General features: G+C 40.0%; 1 protein-coding gene and 1 long non-coding RNA gene across 3 annotated transcripts in view; one reads left to right on the top strand and one right to left on the bottom strand.

Annotated features, from left to right (window-relative positions):
• The window catches only part of CEP126 (centrosomal protein 126), a 40313-nt gene extending 35657 nt beyond the window's left edge, over positions 1-4656 (top strand). For both annotated transcript variants that reach the window (XM_051780173.1, XM_051780174.1), the window contains 2 exons: positions 941-1004; positions 4070-4656. In XM_051780173.1, coding sequence (XP_051636133.1) covers positions 941-1004; position 4070 — 65 coding nt within the window. In that variant the 3' untranslated portion in view covers positions 4071-4656. The remainder of the gene's footprint in view (positions 1-940; positions 1005-4069) is intronic.
• Positions 1297-8686, bottom strand: LOC127467810 (uncharacterized). Its single transcript, XR_007903317.1, has 3 exons — positions 8570-8686; positions 3072-3147; positions 1297-1536 (listed from the first exon to the last, which is right to left on the bottom strand). It is a non-coding gene; the product is annotated as an uncharacterized LOC127467810 (long non-coding RNA).
• Positions 8687-18606: the final 9920 nt, after the last annotated feature.

Below are 18606 nucleotides of genomic sequence, written 5' to 3'. Positions count from 1 at the left end.
GTGGTTCCGACTTTCATTATATCATAACTTGTGGTTATTGCTTCCAGGCAAATGGAAATGAAGAATTCCATTTTTTATCAGAGAGGTGTTTTAGTATGGTGTGCTTGGGTTAGGAAAGTAGATATGAAAAGAGAAATACACGAATATAGAAACTAAATTGCTGTATAAGAGGGAAATTACAAAGAAATATAGGGAAAGGTAAATTCAGTAAAAGAACTGGGAGACAGAATGCTGAAGTTTGCAAAGTGTGAACGGGAAAACTGTAAGAAGAGTATGTTAGGAATATGAAAGAAACAAAAAGTCATAGGAGTTAACAGATTGCAAATGAAGTAACTGTGAAAATTAATGTAATACATACAGATACTTATGTACCTGGGAAACTTAATTAGCTTGCCTAATTATTTAGGGATTAAAATTGGTAGTAGGAAGCTGGGAAATTTTACAGGTAGACTTACATGTAAGTAGGTACCTGTAAATCAGTAAGTAAATGGTTGTCTGTACTTATGTGTCATAAAAGTACATTGCTTTTTTAAACTGTGACCTATCTGCACACCTTTTTTTGTCTTTGTTTTCACATGTTAAAAAATTAAGTGACTAAAACTGTGTACCTTCATAGTGGTCTTTTTAATAATGGTCACTAACTAGTCTACACCTGGAGTATTTGTTGCCAGCTTAGAGTAGCTGGCATTCTTTTCTCTAGCTTTAGATTTCTTTATTGACACTAAATCTTTTGTCCATATAATATCTAGATACAAGTTTTAAAAATAGATATATGGCCTATTACAGCAGCAGTTAATAGGGAAAATAAAACTAGTGTTATTAAACTACATTTCCACAATCTTCAGAAAGTTCTGTCTTGAATATTTGACTGTGAATCTTATTTTTATTAAAGTATTTGGTTTGCATAATATTTATTATATACTTTCATACTTTTTTTTAGATGTTCAAGAAGCCATTACCAGAAACCCATTTGCTTCACACATTTTACAGATAAGCACTCCTTAGTAAGTATTTAATTTAAATGCTTTCGGTTTTAATACCTACAAAGTAAACTTATGGCTTATATTGTAAAAATAGAATTGAAATATTGACATCAATCTGTTCATCTGGATTGCCATATTTTCACATTTCTATTATGCAAAACAAAGCCCCCACAAATATGAACTTTATAATACTGTAAACAGGCTTTAACAGACTGCCTCATCCTCTGGTTTCATTTTCATTTTTGGATCTGAAGACACTTTCCAAGTGTCTCTAGTGTCTTCAGGAAGTTCTAAGAACTTTTAAAGAACAGTAATTTAGTAGGGTCTATTTGAAGTATGTGTAACTAATAAATAATTTGTATTTCTTAATAACACAGAGGAAAGGGGTAATTATGCATGGCAATGCATAAAATAATTGTTACTGCAGTGAATTTTTACTTTGACCTGAAGATAAACCATTTTCTATAAGTGACGGGTATTACCTTTCTTCAATAAGTGTTTGTATTTTGTTTCGTATATTCTAGATCTTGTCAGTTTGAAACAAATACGATACCTGGAATGCAAAGAAATGAATAGGCAGATGAGTGTCTGAAGTACAACATTTACATTTCAAATGTTCCGTTTATGATGCAGGAGTTAATATTTATAATTCTGTATTATTGATCTTCTCCTTTACTATGTATTTATACTGAAGAAAAATTATAGACACATGACCATATACTTAGAATCATAGAACTGTTTAATTTGAAAAAGATCTGTAAGATCATCAAGTCCAGCCATGAGCCCAGCACTGCCCGGTCCCTCCCTAAACCATGTCCCTAAGTGCCACATCTACACTACTCCAGGGGTGGTGACTCCACCACTTCCTTGGACAGCCTGTTCCAATGCTTGACAACATTTTCCATGAAGATAATCTTCCTAATGGCCAATATAAACCTCCCTGACAAAATTTGAGGCCATTTCCTCTTGTCCTTGTCACTTGTTAGCTGTGAGAAGAGACCAACCCCTGCCTGGCTACAACCTCCTTTCAGGTAGTTGTAGAGAGCAATAAGGTCCCCCCTAACCCTCCTTTACTCCAAGCTAAACAACTGCACTCCCTCAGCCACTCCTCATAGGATTTATGTTCCAGACCCTTCCAGCTCCATTGCCCTTCTCTGGACATGCTCCAGCATCTCAATGTCTTTCTTATCGTGGGGTGCCCAAAACTGAACAAAGGATTTGAGGTGCAACCTCACCAGTGCTGAGTACAAGGGGACAATAACTTCCCTGGCCACACTGTTGTTGATACAGGCCAGGATGCTGTTGGCCTCCTTGGCCACCTGGGCACACTGCTGGCTCATGTTCAGCTGCTGTTGGCCAGCACCCCCAAGGTCCTTTTCGGCTGGACAGCTTTCCAGCCACTCTGCCCCCAGACCGTAGCACTGCCTGGGCTTGTTTTGAGCCAGGTGCAGCTGGCACTTGGCCTTGTTGGACCTCATACAAATGGTCTTGACCCATCAATCCAGCCTGTCCAGATCCCTCTGCAGAGTCTTCCTGCCCTCCAGCATATCAACACTCCCGCCCGACTTGGTGCCAGCTGTAAAGTGACTGAGGGTGCACTTGATCCCCTCATCCAGATATCAATAAAGATATTAAACAGAACTGGCCCCAGTACTGAGCCCTGGGGAACCCCACTTGTGACCGGCCACCAGCTGGATGTAACACCAGTCACCACGACTCTGTGGGTCCAGCCATCCAGATAGTTTTTTACCCAGTGAAGAATGCATCCATTCACACCATGAGCAGCCAGTTTCTCCAGGAGAATGCTGTGGGAAACTGTGCCAAAGGCTTTACTAAAGTCCAGGTAGATAACATCCACAGCCTTTTCTGCATCCACTAAATGGGTCATATGTACATAGAAGATCAGATCAGTGGAACAGGACCTGCCTTTCCTAAACCCATGCTGGCTGGGCCTGATCCCCTAGTCCTGTACATGCTGTATGATCGCACTCAAGATGATTGTCACATACTTCATATACTTTACTGGATAAACTGTTACCAAAAATGTTAGAGAAAATATTCTTTATTCATTAGGCTTTTGCAACTTACTGAATTTGAGACTGAAACACCCCAGGAATTATCCCAGCTCATAAATTCAAAATGGTTGCCTGGTTTTGAGGTGGAACTGTGAAAAGACCACAGGGTACATCATTACCTCTCTTCTTGTGAACCTCAGTTATAGGTGTGACTTAGAATATCAGCTGCCTTTCTTCTGCCTCCTGTCTTATAGTGTTTTATGGCTAAACATCTTTTAAATTTTGCATTTTTCAGCAGAGTTACCTTTATTGGATCTAACTGTGTTTTACTAACATATTTTTGAGCTTGCTCTCTGGTCCTTTCTTCATAGTCTGTCCTACATTAAAACAAAACAAAACAAAACAAAAACAAACAAACAAACAAAAATCCCAGGAAACAAATCTGTTCCTCTCAGCAGTGTGTTTTTCCTTGGTTGGCTGGTCTGTGACAAAGCTTCCTCCCACTAATTCTTCATCTACAAAATTTTTGTTTCGCAAATAAGATATAAACACTACATATTACTCAGGCTGTCCAGTCTCTGGAACTGTAGGTTCTCTGATGGACATTTAAGACCTTTCTTTCCCTACAAATGTATACTTAAACATTTAAACAGGTGTCCAATTGCAGATAGACATTCATATCTCAGCCACTCGTTTAGAATAATTCTTAGTGATAAGAGTGAACTGTTGAACAAGTAGCCATCTTCATAAAAAGTACAGATGAATGAGATTTCATCAACTATGATAGGAGAAAGAAACACTGGGATTTTAAATTTTTACTTACTGAGAGAACACCCTGCTTCAGCTCTTCTAGTTTCAGAGCACTCTGATAAAGTATGGATATTCACTCAGTAATTTCTGTGAAGGACATTGTACTCTGTAATACCAACCTCTAAATCCAGGTGAAGGTACACAATTGTTAATATAATGGAAAACATATCACATAATACCATCAAATGATGTTTCTTGAATGTTGTACATAATCACATTTCGATTTAAATTTATATCTCATTATTCTCCATTTCATTATAGAGTATTCAGCAATGCATGTTCTCCCTTTTGGTGAGCCCTGCAGTGACCTCAGAGCAGTGCCAGAGTGCCTCAGCTAGCAATCCATTGCAAATGTACAGAAGACACTGATATTATCTGCTACAGGATCTTGCAGCTTTATGTGCTTTATATGCAGTGTCTATACTGTTTGACACTACAAAATTAGCAACAAAATAAAGAAGAAAGCAAAACTCAAATAATGAATTTAAATTGACTGGTAAGCATTTTAGGATAATTGTCTGTTTTATTCTGCACTTTATTGTCAAATTAATTTTAAAAAACCTGCCTGAGTTGTTATGCCAGTTCTAGACTAAAGCCCCTTTGTTAGTTAATCAGCATGATACCTAAATCTGTGAAGTTAGTTAAGTGCAAAGAAATGGTGACTTTTTAACTTCCTCTGTTTGCTCTTCCTCTGCTCTTTCAGTACAAAGTAGATAAACATTCACAGAATCATAGAATCACAGAATCATTTAGGTTGGAAAAAACCTCTAAGATCATTGAGTCCAATCTGACACCACCATGTTTACCACTAAACCAAGTCCCCACGTGCCATATCCACACTTTTTTTTAAAAAAAAGTTCTAGACTGGTAATTAGCTGCAAGAAGCAATAAAAGCAATTTACTAAATCTCTGGATTTATAACTCCCTCTTAGATGCCTGATTTTCTGCTCATATAAGTATATAGTAAGAATTAGGTAGAGTAGGGTAGGGTTTGTCTGGGGAATTAAGTCCTATACTTCCACCAGGGCTGTGGTGGAAGTATGGGACTTCCACCCCACACAGTGTCATTGCTAGCCTTTGAAACAAAGAGTATGGAAACTAAAGGAGAGCTTTATTTAAGGAGCTCCATAACAGTGCAACCATGGGAACATGCCTCCCGAGGAACACTGGTATTCTCTAAGTGGAATGCATCTTCCCAAAAGAAGCTATTAAATGATTATTTGGCAAAAGTATTTTAAAAACTTTATTGTTCCCCATCATACTATCAAGATCATCATGCCATTATCCGTAAAAAGTACTGCCATTGCTTAGGAGGGAACCAACCTGTAAGAAAAAGAGAAGAGGAGAACATGCCATCGTAACAATGGACAGTTTATCAGGGATTAGAGCTACCTGCTGGTATGTTGTGTCAACTAAGGTGAGCTACATATGCAAATAATAGTTAGCAGCTGAAATTTTACAAAGAATGTTTAGGGAAAGATTGATTTCTTTTTTGATACAATGTTTTGAAGAATGGAATAATAAATAATAAATAACCTTTCTCCTCTAGCTAGGCATTCCATCATCTTTGGAGGAAAAATCTGACAGGCTTAAAGGAGCTGACTTCAGTCTGGAGCCTCTTAAGATAAACTGTATTTAATCATAAACATTTGAGAAACTTGGTGTCTTTTAATCACTGTTGCCATCTGTACTGACACTGCTGCCAGAAAAGGGAAAGTATAGCTGAAGTCCACATGTCTAAAAATTCTGATGTATGGCAGGACTTACAGTGTCTTAGGTGATCAAATACATGTAGAATTTCCAGCAAAAGACATGAAACAAACAAACAAAGGGCCTTCTGAGTTGGAACTCAACATTGGTTCGCACTGAAATACTGAGCCCTGACATCTCTGTTTGTAAGCAGTACCCTGCAACATTCCAGTATGGTGAGGATTTCATACTTAAATAGCAGAGGAAGGTTTCCCCACAGAGATTAAGAGAGGGGAGAGCAAATAATCCAAATACCAGAGACCCTGGATCAAAAGCTGTCCTGATAGTCAGCAAGCCAGAGCACCAGCTTAACCAGGTTTCTACTCCTGTTAATCGGTTTAGGTGGCAGAAGTAAAGCCCTTGAGTCAGCTTCCTCAATTACATGGAGACATTCTTTCATAAACAGGTTGCCTGCATTTACATTTCTAGGAAAAGATTTTCAATTTAGTTTTTTTATTTAGGGTTACAGGCTTCAACTCAAAGATAATAACCTTGTTTCTGAGGGGACTTTGGCTCTTTTGACAATAGTGAATTATAGGTTTTTGTTTAGGTGACTGAACAGTGTGACTCTTGGGCATCATGAATTTGCACTATGAGAGTGGGCCCAGGGGCAGCAGCTGGATTCTGAGCACTTCTGAAAAGCCAACAAGGTCTTTTGTTCCATTTAGTTGATGGTTATTCTTCTGATTGGTGTTCCCAGGCTTTTCTATGCAACACACAAAATTAAAAAAAAAAAAAAAAGACTTTATTTTTCAAGTATAAAGAAAACTAACTATGGTAAAATCAACAAGCTTGGTTTAGAAGTGAACATACAAAATTTGGGTACCTTCACTCTGCCTACCATTTTAACTGCTTTTTTAAATAAATTAATCTATATTGTTCCTGTGATAAAAATTTAGTATGAAAAACAATTTTCCAGTACGAGCCTAAATTCAAAACACCCACAAAGTTTCTTTAAATTTGTACCTACGTACAAACTTGATTGAACACCCGTGGTTTCAGGTGCAAGCACACCTTGGTACTTTTACAGAGAACGACATGGAAATGGTCCCAAAAAATAATCATGTGCAAGCAAGCAGTAAGGCTCCCAGGTCAAATAAAGGCAAGATTTCAGCACGAGATGGCAGCTCCACAGCTCTTCTGTGGCACTTTGTGGTGCGTGATGACACATCCATTACAGTTTAACTCAGGAAAAGTTACAATAGTGGTGTACACACAGCACTGTCTTTTGCCATCAGCTCATGCAAGGCAGTAGCCTGGGAGAGTGTCCCAAATGGGTTGCAAACTGCAGCAGAGCCTGATTAGAATGTGATTGACAAGCAGCTTCCTGAGTGCAGACATTGCCAGGAAAAGGTCAGGGTTAGAAGAAAGAGGTCGATGTTAACACAACCTTTATGCCCCATCAGGGGTTTGCAGGGCGTGAAAGCACCTCTGACACGGTCCACCTTCTCCTCCATCGCCTGTGCAGCAGCCTCCAATGCCAGGAAGAATATTATCTCCCTCCACATCTGGGAGGGCACCACAGCCAATAGCCATCATCCACTCCAGCACTTGCAGCTAGGTTCTAGGATGGCAGGAGTCAACAGACCTGAGGCCTGCTGCTGGCATGGGGGGCAGTAGTGACAGGCATAATGGTGCTGTGAATGTGAGGGCTAGGTGCAGCTGCAGACACGTGGGGACTATGTCAAGTCCTCCATGCTGGCAGGGACAGGCAGCGAGACAGGGATAGGCTGAGCTGCAACCCCCGCCACAGCAGCCTGGGGATTGTGAACAAGGCTCTGGTTCTCCATTCTCTTCTGGAACTTTCTGCCAGCCAGGATCATAAGGCAGCAGGGTCCTTGCCTATGCTCATTGGTAAGGTCTTGGTGGTGGCAAGAGCTGCAGTGGTAATGGGAGGGAACAGGAGGGCTGGGAGAAGCCAGAGACCTTCCTTCTCCAGCCACTGCTCCTGGCCAGTTTACTTTCCTGGGGAAAAAGCATTTTCTGTAGCTACAAAATTCACAGACTAACAGAACTGTAGCCTTGTGAAGGGCTGAAGGCCTTTGCAGAGCCACTACTGACACCTGTAATTGATGCTTCAAGAATTTTAAACACTATGTTTTGCAGCCAAAACAGGCACAAGCAAACCTTTATGACATTGTTTAGGGGCAGCTAAAGTGTGTGTAGAATTGCAGCAGTGAATACTGCTGTGTTGTACAACCACAGGCTGTTAGGACTGAGGGTGCTTCAAAGCATTTGAGACTAAAGTGCACCCTCAAAATATGCATTTGCCTGTATTAGGCCAGTATATAGTACACAAGTCAGCTGTGGTAAAGCGCTGCTGCTGGGAGGAGAACATGACTGATACTGTCAAATTCCGCAGACATAATGGGAATGACAATGCACATTACAAAAGAAACTAAAGATGACTCCACAATGTTTTTGGAATTGTATTTCAAATCATAGCTGCAGGATTCCTTCAATATTGAATATAAATCCCAAGCCGGCAACAATGGTGGCCATGATCCAGACAACAGAAGTCGCTGTGGGTGACATGAATCTACATATAAAGTCTCTATTATTGTATATATTAATTTTGTTCTTGTTTGGAGAAGGAAGCAATTGTTCAACATTTTTATTTAATCTGTATCCAATAGTTTGTGCTCTTTCAGAGAAAAAGAAACAAAGAAGAAAATAAAAACAAAAAGGAAAAAGAAAAAAAAATAGAAAAAAAACAAGGAGGGGAGGGGAAGGAAGGAAGGGAAGGGAAGGGAAGGGAAGGGAAGGGAAGGGAAGGGAAGGGAAGGGAAGGGAAGGGAAGGGAAGGGAAGGGAAGGGAAGGGAAGGGAAGGGAAGGGAAGGGAAGGGAAGGGAAGGGAAGGGAAGGGAAGGGAAGGGAAGGGAAGGGAAGGGAAGGGAAGGGAAGGGAAGGGAAGGGAAGGGAAGGGAAGGGAAGGGAAAAAGGAAAAAAATTACTTTTTTATGCCGTTTATCCAATTTTTAGCAATGTCTGTTCATATTTAATCTTCCTACCTGGGCCATGATGAGAATCTAAAAGATCCTGAATTTCTTTAAGGTTGTGCCATGCTGTAGTTAGGTAAAAATGCTGATAGAATGGACTGTTGTCTGCTATTTGATGGTTATTGAAGAGCTGTGACATTAAGCAAACCGAATAAATGAAAACATATATTTCTAAAGAAGGAAATGCTCCTGAAATAATTCATATTCAGAGTTTTGATCAAAGAAAAGAAATCAGAAAAGTTGAAATACTTCTGTTTGTATATAAAAATGTGACTTTTCACTTCAAGGTAAGGTTTTGAGACTATCTTAATCCAATTAGTCAAAAGCTATGTGAAATGTTTAGTTTCAGGTCCACTTTTACCAATTTGGTAATTTCTTACTTGCGGAAATTATTTCCCCTTCTGATTTCTCAGTTTGGCTGTCTAATAAAAAGCAAAATTTGCACAATCAAGCAGCCTGAATTCTGTTCTCAGCTGTAGGCAAAGGGTTTGGCACTAGGGAGCATGACCTTCAGAGGTCATATGGTCAGTATGCAGGAGTTATTTTCTCTTGGTTATTCACACTGCAGCACTGATCTCTGTGTTGTCCAGTGAACCCATGCCCATGGTCTGCCTTTGGAGAACAGAGCTATGTGCTGCTGCTTTGCACAGCTGCTGAGGCAGTACCAACACAGATGTTCTCAGTAGCTGAGAACAACACAGGGAGGTTTCAGCTAGTGGGGATTTGATGGGAAGGATGAGTATTTACACAGACTTTTCATGATATAGCTCTGAACAGCAGGAAGAAGTAGGGAGACAGAGCACACGGTACTAAGAGAGAACCTCTTTCCCTTCCTGTAGACTGAGTCCTATCAAAGACAAAAGGTGACTTGGCTGAAAGGTTGTGCATTTAGGTTAAGTATTTAATGAGTTACATCTGGTGGAGCTGATGAGTGAGCTTGGGATCTTCTATACAGCTTCTGAGCCAGTAATAAATATAGTAGGTCTTTCCCCATTTTCTTGGATTGCTAGAAAGCTGGATGAAAATGTGGAAGCAATTATGTCCTTCAGAGCTCTTGAAATTACTGCACCATCCACACCCTATGACTAAGTCCCTCTCTCTGACTGAGATCGTTAGAGGGGATCTTTCTTTCTGAAGCAGAATGTGCTGTGAGGTCTCATGGGATGGCAGAGGCTTCGCACACACAATGAGCCTTTGCAGACAGAACTAAACCTTTTGATTCTATGATCTTATTACACGTATGTGTGTTTGTTTTCTAGAGGGATGGAGATATATAGAATATACATAAACATAATCTTTAGCAATGAGCACTGCTTCTGACAGTGCTTTTTTCTTTTGTTTCTAGATTCCAAGATGTGGCACACTATAATGCATGCTTCTGTATCTTTGCTACAAAAAATACCCTCCTGCAAGTGGGGGGGATTTGTCTTCATTCAGGGGGGGGTTGTAGACCAAATATGGCCCAAGCCTGTTAGATAGTTCTCTCGTAACTGAAATGATGACAATCCTCTTGTGACTAGGAAACATTCCAGAGCCAGGGTGTAGGGTTACACAATGGTACAGTGTCTTGCCCCTGATTTATAATTTGAGAAGCAGATTGCGTTCAGACAGAATGTGAGTTGAACAATGAGGTTTCTAGTCCTGATCTCATTAACAGAGATTTATACCAAGGGGCTATTGTATCTTGTTCCTTTGGTTTGCCATGCCAGCAAACATTCATAAAGTTATTTAAAAAAGAAAGCTTCTGTCACACACTTAGGTCAGAAAGTTCTCAGGAAAATAGCTAGTCAAATACAGAGCAGTCTCAATCTGCACTTAACTAATGCTTATGTTTCTGGCCTTAGTAAGTCTCAGAATGATTAGTGGATCAAACATCACATTCAAGCTTATTACATGTAAAGGTTTATGGGGACATGGCTTAAAATGCCTTTTCACATATTTATGTTTGTTCATGGTTGAGTCACTCTAAGATGCTTACTATTTGCAAATCATACATAATCACCAAAAGAATGTTCTTCCAGTACAGAAGAACCATTAGAGGGTGGAATAACAATAACATCCTGAGAGCTACTTTCCCTCCTGCGGCCCTAGAGCCTCTGTGCTAAATGAAAGGTTATAAAGACATGGCCTGGAACCTGCTCTTCATCAACAGCCTAGTAGTCATTGCACATCCCATTAATCAATATTTCAATAATCCTGCCAGGCAATTTGGACTGACCACCAGTAAAAAGAAAATGGAGGTTCTTTTCCAGACTCACCACTCACAGTGCTAGAAAATAGACTGGCCCATCCACGTGTATTGACAACATAGCTCTGAAGCCTGCGGACCAATTCTACTTCCACAGCAGGAGGCTGTCTCGGAGTGTCACAGCAAGAGACGAAGTCACCCAGAGCACAGCAAAATCCAGCACGACTCTTAGGAGATTAAAGGACAGCGTATCTGGAATACAGGAGGCATCTGGCTTCAAAGTGTCACACAGCTGTCATCACCACTTTCTCATACTCCTGTGAAACATGGACAGCTTGTCATTATCAAGGCATGTGACTTCCCAGTTTCACCTGCACTGACTACTGTGTTGTTGCTGGTATAAATAAGCACACAGTGCAATTAGCCTGTTATTCACAGTCCCATCAAATGTTGAGTGCTGTAGTAATACTCCTGTGGGCTGTGTTCTCCGAGGCAGCTGATGCACATGTCGGATGAGAGGCCACTCAAAGCCAAATTTGATAGTCAGTTTCCACATATGAAACACCTGAGAGTATGTCAGGAGACAGGGCAGCAAAAATGTCAGGCAAACCTTCAGATGGCAGCTAACTCCACATCATGGAAAATTGCTGCTAAATAACATCTCCTGTTGCAAAGAACTTGGATCGGCCAGATTACATATAGAAAGAGGGAGAGTAATGCTGTGCAGTGCAAGGGCATGGAGGAAAGTGAGTGTTGTAAAGATTGACAATAACTACCTTTGGTAGGTTCAAATTGAGCTGTGACAATGGGACACATTTATCCCTAGAAAAGACAAAACAACTGAGTCTTTGCGTGTTGAGTGAACAGCAACAATCATCCTTAAATCCTGTGGTGGAACTGTACCTAGACCTTCTATTGGTCTCCTCTGGCTGAACTCCTAGTAGAGTTTAAAAGAAGTGATACAACACACTCTCAACTCCTGGCCTCAGTGTTACAGAAGAGTTGAACTGAATTTTTTACCTTAATTTTAAAACACATTTTGAAATGGATTCAGGTTATCTTAGCTTCGTATCATGTACCTTTGCTGTCTGGTGAGCCTGGGGAAATTGGAACGTGTTGCTCATGTTTTCTGTACCCTTCATTGTTTTGCAAACTTTTTCCAGAGGAGTTCAGATTGTACTGCAATAGCAGCTTGTCTATCTTGCTAATGACTTGTTACTGAATGCCAGACGGCCCAAATATGGAATAATTAGGATAGGAATGAATGACATTTTCTAGGCAATATGTGAACGATAAACTTTAACTAACTTTGGTAGTCTTCTGCTTAATCCATACCTTTTTTCCTTGGGCTGAACATTTGGTGTTAAGTGACAGAAAAATGTGAACATTTCATTCTTTTTTTCCCCCCAAATGTATTAACTATTCTTTATCTCCCACAACAGCCACACTTTCCATAAAACTTATTCTCGATCAAGAAAGTTCTTTACAAGTTTCCTATCCAAGTGCAATTGATTTCTAGCATTTTTCACTTCCTTTATTATGAAAAACTGAAAGACACAGTCCAGACAGTTTGTTTAACTCCAGTTACTAAAGCTCTGTCAAAGGGCAATGATCTGACAAGGCAATGCTTAAAGCAATGAAACCTATGTTAAATCTTTGCAGCAAAAAAACAGTTTTCAATTCCTTTCTGAGTTTCCCCTCTTGCTATCATCACCATTCACACATTTCAACTGCAGCACTCACAGCAGGATCACCCAGTTTCCTGCTGCCCTTTCCATGTTTCTGAGGGCCTAGACCCAGAGTGGAAAAAGCAGGGCTGAGGCTGTGCAGGAGGAGGTTATGCTAAAGCTTCTAGCCTCAGCTTTTGAATCAAGCTCCACAATGTGTCTTCTTAAATCGTATTTTGTATTGATGAAATCAATATGAAAAGAGCCACTTTATTAGATTCCCACACTTTGATTTTTAAAAAGGTATATTTGACAGAAAGGGTCCTACTGTTAAGAGCAAACTCCCTGTCTGAGGGACTGTTCTGGGTATTAGACCCCCACACATGTCATGGAATTATTTATCCACTTAGATACATGCACATCCTGCTGAATCTTTCCAGAGGTTAATATCCTTCAGAGAACTAAATAGTTATTTCTTGCTTCTAGTCACTGTAACATATATCTCTAAGATATACCAATAGTCATAGCAGTTGTGCTTTCTCATTATTCAATGAATTAGGACAGAGAAAAGGAATATAAAAGACATCTCCAATCTTACTGAGCTTATGTCCTACTCTAATACATACAGCTGTCTCCTGAGTATGCCTCCTGTCTTTGCAATGGTCCAGCCACATGGTTCCAATCTCAGTGCCATTGAACCCCTATTAAGCCCGTTGCTCACAAGGTCTGATAGCACATTTAAATCATAGGGTCATTTAGGTTGAAAAAGACCCCTAAGATTACCAAATCAAACCATGGCCCAACATTGAGCCACTTAAGGAGTCACAGACCTCATCTCTCCCTCCTCCCTGTCTCTGGAGATTTGCATCCCCATGGCTCAGCTCTACTTCATGAACAGAACATGTTAATGAGCACCCAGGGCTGGGACCTGGGACACCTCAGGGCTCTGACTCACAAACCTTGTCATGGACAGCACTGGAAGTAAAACACAAGTGTTTTCCAGGCTATCCTCAAGTCCTGTTATATGGGAGACATTCAAAGAAGGAGAAATTGGATAGAAAACATATACTTGCAAAAGAGAAGAGCCCCGGGATGCTCTCAATACCCATTCACCTTCTTGTCTTGTCAGGAATCTGGTAGATATTTTATGCTCTTCTGACCATGAGTGTACGACAGGAAAGGAGAGGAAATGACACTGTAATAAGCACTGACATGTACCATTTCCAACAAGAAAACTGCGCCTGGCACTGCATGTCAAGACAGTGCCTACACAGATGGGTCAATGGTGGCTACATAGATTAATATCTCCAGAATTTCTGACTACAGGTAAAATAAGCTTGTTTTACTTTCGGTTTAGGCCTAATTTTTTTTTCCTCTAATATCATCATTAAAACCATTGCCACATCAATACCTATGGAAAATGGTTGCAAAGCCAGAGGCAGAGACTTCTGGATTCAAGTTTTGGCAGGCAGGGAAGAAGAGGACAAGTTTGAAACTGAGCTAGCTATGGCACTACCATTCCTAGGAGACCCTACAGCAAGGTGCAAAGCTTGCCACAAACCATTTGGGTACACATGGTAATTTCAACAGCAAGATCTACTGAACTGTCTTCAGCACAGCTGTGATCTAAATGTATTACTTTATTGACTATGTTCAATGCAACTGTCCCTCATGCATATTAGTTGGACAGAGTATATTGCCCCTAATTTTGTGTTATTTTTTATCGGCATTTGTAGCAGACTTAGTCCCTTCTCTTCTTTCACTTGAGAATGCTATGGGATACATATTTTTTGAGAGATTCTGTACAAATGTGATAGAATCATAGAATGGTTTGGATTGGAAGAGACCTTAAAGACCACCTAGCTCCAAACCTCCTGCCATGGTCTGAGACCAGGTTACTCAGAGCCCTATCTAGACTGGCCTTGAACACTTTCAGGGATAGGGAGTCCAAAACCTCTCTGGACAACCAGTGCAAGTGCCTCACCACCCTCACAGTAAATCTATCTAATCTAAACCTTACCCTTCTTCAGCTTAAGGCCATTCCCTTTTGTCTTATGGCTGCCTGTGGCTGGATATCCTTGTGAAAAGTCCCTCTCCGGCCTTCTTGTAAGCCACCACAGTTTTGCATTATGGCAACCCATATGATGAGAACATCATCAGGACAAACTTTGCCCGAATAATGTACAGAAAACTGTGCTTAAATTGTTTTGAGAGTGGTTCATCTCCGTTTGTCATCCAATATACAAAAAAATGTTAAGATCAGTTCTAAGTTGCTCTGCATCTGCTATTAATGGAGTAACAGAGACCCCACAGAAAAGACAACTCTGTACTTTCAACCCAACACCAGCACAGCAGGAAGAAAGTCAGTACCATCTTTCTGCAGAACACCTCAAGGGTCTATTTTCTGAGGTCCTGTCCTCTGTGCTCAGTTATTCCAAGAGCAGTAAATACTAAAATTCTTTCATCTCTCTTTGCAAGTGACCCTTTGTGTATCGCATAGGATTTACACAAACAGGCCCCTCTGGGAAAGCACATTTCAAGTTTCCTATTGGTCATGCCAAAGATTTTCAAATAAAACTGTACACTGGACAAAATTTCTTGATTTAAAGTTTAGATGAAGCAGATTATTGTGAGACACTATATCCGAAAGGCCATTTGTGTAAGTATGATTACATTCTCGAATAGATTAGGTGTAATAGATCGGATGCCATGTCGGGAGTCAGATGGCCCTAGTAACTCAGCATGCTCATATCTCAGAATCTGTTACTCACATGTTTTTAAAATCTTGGGGGTGTACACCATGAGGAGGGGAGCATTATGGAATCTATTTTTCAATATTCTTACATTAGTATATAAAAATATGTAATAAGGATTATATACATTGCATACATCTATTATTATATGTTGCTAATAGTATCATTACATACCTAGTTTTATATTGGTGTCTTCTGCAAATGGGAAGCCAAGAAAAAACTTGAGTTTTGTGGCTTACTGAATGGAGATAGGAAAGTAGAAAATGTAGCAGGAGACTACTTTTGTTTTGAATGTAAAAGCAAGATGATTCTGAAAAGCAGCACTAGTGTCTGCAAAATACTTTAATTTGACTTTTGTGCTATTGATAAAAATCAAAAATCAAAACAAATATGTTGCCATGAAATTCTCATCAGAAGTGCTTTTTTTTAATCTTATTTTTTCTTCATTTTGCAAGGAAAGAAGGTGAAATAAAGTATTCAATATACTGAGATCAATAATTATTTGTACAATATTATAATAGTCCAAATCAGCTTCAGAAATTTTAGTGCCAGCTGAAGGCATAGGGTTCAAAGTTCCTGTTCATTTTAATGGAAATTCTTTGTCCACATTTTTTAGAAAGGTTTTTAAATCTCAGGTACTATTTATAAACCAAGTACAAAAGCATCTGAACAGCACCCAAAAAGAACAATAAACGTACAGAGCACATTGCAGCAAATCAAGGTGAATCCAATTGAAATGCGTAGTTCAGTTTCCTGATTTCCAAAGTGGAAATCCTTTACAGAAGTTTTGCAGAAAATACTTTAACAGATAACATAACTCTTAAAATCATACAGATATTCTCAGTGTGTCTGGGTCCAAGTTCTCATTCAGTGGTACGTAGCCACATTACCCTTCCTCTGAGAACTGACTACAAACATACAACTTCGTGGCACAGCACTAATAGCCCTGAACAGTCCTATCAATTTAGCTTGGCCCTGCATACAACATCTGGCCCATAATTAATAGAGCATTTTAAAATCTTTCTGGTACTATTAAATGGAAGATCTGTTAAACAAAAGAAGTCTCAAAGTTACTCTTTTTTTTTTTTCTTCTGAAGAATTGAAAAACTGAAGGGTTAGGGAAGACAGAGTTATTATATATTTTAAAAAGCCAGAGTACTAGATCTGACAGTTCCTTAGATCTCTTTTATCCTTAATAAGACAATACTCGCACATTGGCCTGTGGGGTATCAGATGGCCTTTTTGTGCTTATTCATTTCCTATAAAGAACATAACTACTGTGGCCGCTCATGTTTCCTTTGGCAACTGAGTAGCCAGAGATTTAACATGCCATAAAACTGCAGCTGTAGCAGAGCCCAGGTCCCACCAGATCCATGGCCACTGTGTTTTCCATGTGCTGAGGAGGGCCCCCAAGGTACCCCCCCTTCCCCGGGCCACCATGTGTCACCTACATCCCACTCAGGTCTGTGGCCCTACCCTTCACTGCCTGACCACCATGGGGGGACTGCACATAAGCAAAAGCTATGCCTTGACTGACTACTGCTGCTGCTGTGTATGGATTTATTCAGAAAGTTCGAGGAAAATATTAAAAATTATCGTATGGCCCCATTGTAGACTGAGGAATTAGAAGCTATGTATGTCTTCTGTAAATGTACAGAAATTACGTGTGAGATGATTGCCATGTGATTCCTTTATAACAACTGGAGAGAAAGAGACAATTTTAAGGTATGTTTCACCTGTTCCTATGTATCTAAAATAGGACAGATTAATCAGTCCCTAAAACTACTTGTTCATTTCTAATGACTTGAAAGAGAGCTTACAGATGAGCTCAGATATAAAGCTGTGTAGAAGTTAGATGATATGCACGCCATTGTAGGCAGGCTCAGAAGAGGTCTACTGACTTCTTCGCTTTCTCTCTTGGTGTGTTGTGATGTGTTTTGAAAAACTAGATCTCAAGCCGAGATGACCAAAAATAGCTACAAAAGGATGTATAACATGCAGACATGATGATCACCAATGTATAGGCACCTGTGGCATATTTTGGCCAAAACGGTTGTGTTCCTGTAGATACAACTTTGTTCGCTTGCAGCTAATTCTCCTTTATCTGAGTAACTGAAGTGTTGGGATTCCACAAGTAAATGAAAAAATGTGTTTCCAAACCTAAAATGAGGAAATTTGAAATCTCCGCATCCTAATTCCTAATGTGCAACGGCACACTGAGTGTTCAGAAGCTAAGCTGGCTCTGCATAGATCAGTTTGGTTACATCTCTATCAGTAAATAAAATGGATAAGAGCCAATTCTCTGCCCCCCAAAGCAAATGGCACACTACAGTTTGCAACCACACAGTGAAACTCTCACCTAGAGCAGGTAGCTCTGTTCATGTTGCATTTGGGAAAAGTCCCAGGACTACGCCAAGCCCTTAGCTGGGCCTGGACTTTGTTTGGGAAAGCACTAGCTGGAACATGCCATACCATTACAGGGACTATGCCACCAGTTAAACTTTACAGACCATTAACAGGTCAGTGCCTAAACACATCCTCTCTAATACCACGTTTCCAGCGTAGTTATAGAGGTTGTTTAGGAGTCTTATAAAATACACAGGCACAGACCTACTGCTCTGTGAATGGGGGTTAGGATTTCCATCATGCAGACAGATCATATGCCTAGAACACGGTTTAACTTCAACAAAGATAATCTGGTCATCAATATGGGATGATTAGCTGTATTTCCATATCATATCACCTTGTGAGCATATCAAGGGAAATCAATATATTGGAGTAGCATGTTCAATATTTAACAGGAGTGGAATTTTGATACTACACCTTTCTAATCTTTGGACTCAACATTTCAAGGCAGAAATTCAGTATTACCTAAGTAAGTTTTCCAATCCAACCTAACCAACTCCACTACAAAGGTCTGAGTTACTCTAGATGGAAGTTTTAACACAGGAAAAATGTGATTTCAAATTTAGTAAACACACAGTTCATCTATACTGTCTTGTTGGTGTCTGCTGGATTTTTGTGCTTAAGTGTTATCTCCTGATTGTCCATGCTACTTAAGTGTTAGTTCACCCTCAAGCTTAATTCTGGAGCAAGCTCAGTTGTTTATGGGCTGGGAAGAACTAGGCAGAGAGTAAGAGATAGTGTGTGCCAGTGTCCCACCCCCACACTGCATGAAGATACAGTACAAGTGTGACTCATGTAGGGCTTAGCTTCTGCCAGACTAACCAGTATTTCAGATGGCCTCATGTCCTAAGCCACCCTTGGTGTTACACAACAAAAAGATATATCTTGCAGCCTGCAAAGCAGCTTTCCAACAGCAGCCCAGGGCAACATCTTAAAAAGACCATACTCAAATCAATGGCTCCATTGTTGGGAAGATTTCTTAGCAGCAATTTAAAATTATACTGAGTGCCATAGCACAATGTGGTTTTATTTTAT

The sequence above is a fragment of the Manacus candei genome, unplaced genomic scaffold, assembly GCF_025592945.1.
Source record: "Manacus candei isolate 608988 ecotype Guabito, Panama unplaced genomic scaffold, ASM2559294v1 h1tg000014l, whole genome shotgun sequence".
Taxonomy (NCBI): Eukaryota; Metazoa; Chordata; class Aves; order Passeriformes; family Pipridae; genus Manacus; species Manacus candei.
The sequence above is the reverse complement of the archived record's forward strand: the minus strand, read 5'-3'. Positions and strand labels throughout refer to the sequence as shown.